The sequence below is a fragment of the Chondrus crispus genome, genomic scaffold (assembly GCF_000350225.1).
Source record: "Chondrus crispus Stackhouse genomic scaffold, scaffold_158, whole genome shotgun sequence".
NCBI lineage: Eukaryota > Rhodophyta > Florideophyceae > Gigartinales > Gigartinaceae > Chondrus > Chondrus crispus.
This window is the reverse complement of record NW_005179025.1, coordinates 165,958-167,562: the sequence shown is the minus strand read 5'-3', so window position 1 is coordinate 167,562 and position 1,605 is coordinate 165,958. Positions and strand designations below refer to the sequence as shown.

Below are 1,605 nucleotides of genomic sequence, written 5' to 3'. Positions count from 1 at the left end.
CGCCCCGATGTCGCTGCGGGCGCTACGGCACCTGGAGGGTGCGCTTATAGACGACTACCCCGCGGCGCTGAGGGGGCCGCCGCCAGATTGTAACGGGCGATGGTGCTGGAGTTGCGGGCGGTGGAGACATCAATGCAGTTTTGGGAAGGAAGTTGTTGGGAAAGTGGTAATGGTTATTTGTGAGCCAAGTGCACTGCCGTTAAAAGCAATGCACTTTGCTTAGAACAATTTGAGGGGATCCCGTTTTTCATATTTTCTGTCTTTAAAATCTTCACCTTGTTGAGGGCGCGCACTGTTGTGTAGCCGGTCATCACAATGTTCGACACCTTTTGATATAGAGCATCCCGGACTGGCCCTGACGCAAACAGTTCGAGGCCCGGCATCTGCAATGTGAACAGTGCAGACTTCCGCGCGCCTAACACACACACGTCATGACGTGTGTGTGTTAGGAGCGCATAAATGCAGAGACAAGACGACGGAAATATCACCGCGGAAGGTAGACTTCCGTTTCTCTAACTTCTCGGCTGCTATCCTCCTCTCTCCCGCAATCCGCTTTCTTTTCCTGTCAAAAGCTGTCCATCGCGAACAGCGCCTGTGCGAAGCGCTCCTGCGCCGCCCGCCACCGCCGCCCGCCACCACCCCCCAGCTGGGGCGGCGGCGCGTAAAGGCGCTGCGCGGGTGCGCGAGAGCGCGGTGCACGGCGCGGGCGCACGTATGATGAGCAGCCGCGGCGTATAAAAAGAGAGAGGGCGCGGCGGGGGAGGGCGGGAGTGGCGTAATGGTTATAGGGCGTAGCGGTTGCTTGCGCAGTTTGTGTCCCGGTTTGTTTGCCAACGCGCCGCGTGCAATTTCACGACGTGCGTCCGCGCGTGTGCTCCCCCTTCCTTGATTGAGCGCCGCGTCGCAAGCGGCCCCCAGCGATGTGCGAGATCGTGGCGTCGTACAAGCGGAACAAGGACGGCAAGGTGACCCGGCCGTGGCGCGTGAAGGAGGACTGCCTGGACAAGACGTACCCGAGCTCGAAGAAGAACGCCGCCAACAAGGACAAGCCGTGGGTCGAGTCGTTTCAGCTGCTCTCGCTTGTCTTCCTGCCGGGCCGTCCAACTGGGGACGCCCCGCCATAAACCCCGCGCCTTCCACACCCGTCCCGAGCCCTCCACACACGCCCTCAACACCAACCCACGCCTTCCACACCGGCCCGCCCCGCCCCCCGGTCTGCTGACCGACCCGCCCACCGCCACGCCGCCCCGCCCCCCTGCGTCTATGCCGCGCACGCCCGCTGTGTAATAATATGGATCCTTACGGTTCGATTTTTACCCCGTCACGGAGGGGGTGTCCACGGCAGCGGTAAAATTACAACACCACCAACCTCTCTGCGACGGCGGCGGTTATGACTCCGGTAAACGGGCGAGTGGAATTGCGACCCCGGAGGGGATAGGGCTCAATGGGCATACGCTTTCACCAGGCGGTGGAACGAACAAACTGGGGAGCGTGTGCTTCCAGCCCTCAAGAATAACCCGCACGGGACGATCTGCCTTTTTTTCCTCAGTTCTCGCCAAAGGTGGTCGCTGCCCCCTTTACTCTGGGGGCGTGCTGCCTCGGCCC

General features: G+C 61.2%; 1 protein-coding gene across 1 annotated transcript; it reads right to left on the bottom strand.

Moving 5' to 3' along the window:
• Positions 1–429: 429 nt before the first annotated feature.
• On the bottom strand, positions 430–1,122 carry CHC_T00002842001 (hypothetical protein). Its single transcript, XM_005713916.1, has one exon. It carries the CDS (start codon positions 1,120–1,122, stop codon positions 430–432), a length of 693 nt encoding a protein of 230 aa, XP_005713973.1.
• Positions 1,123–1,605: the final 483 nt, after the last annotated feature.

Coding starts and splice junctions, on each gene's coding strand:
- CHC_T00002842001 (XM_005713916.1), bottom strand. CDS start 1,122: ATGGCGGGGCGTCCCCAGTTGGACGGCCCGGCAGGAAGACAAGCGAGA.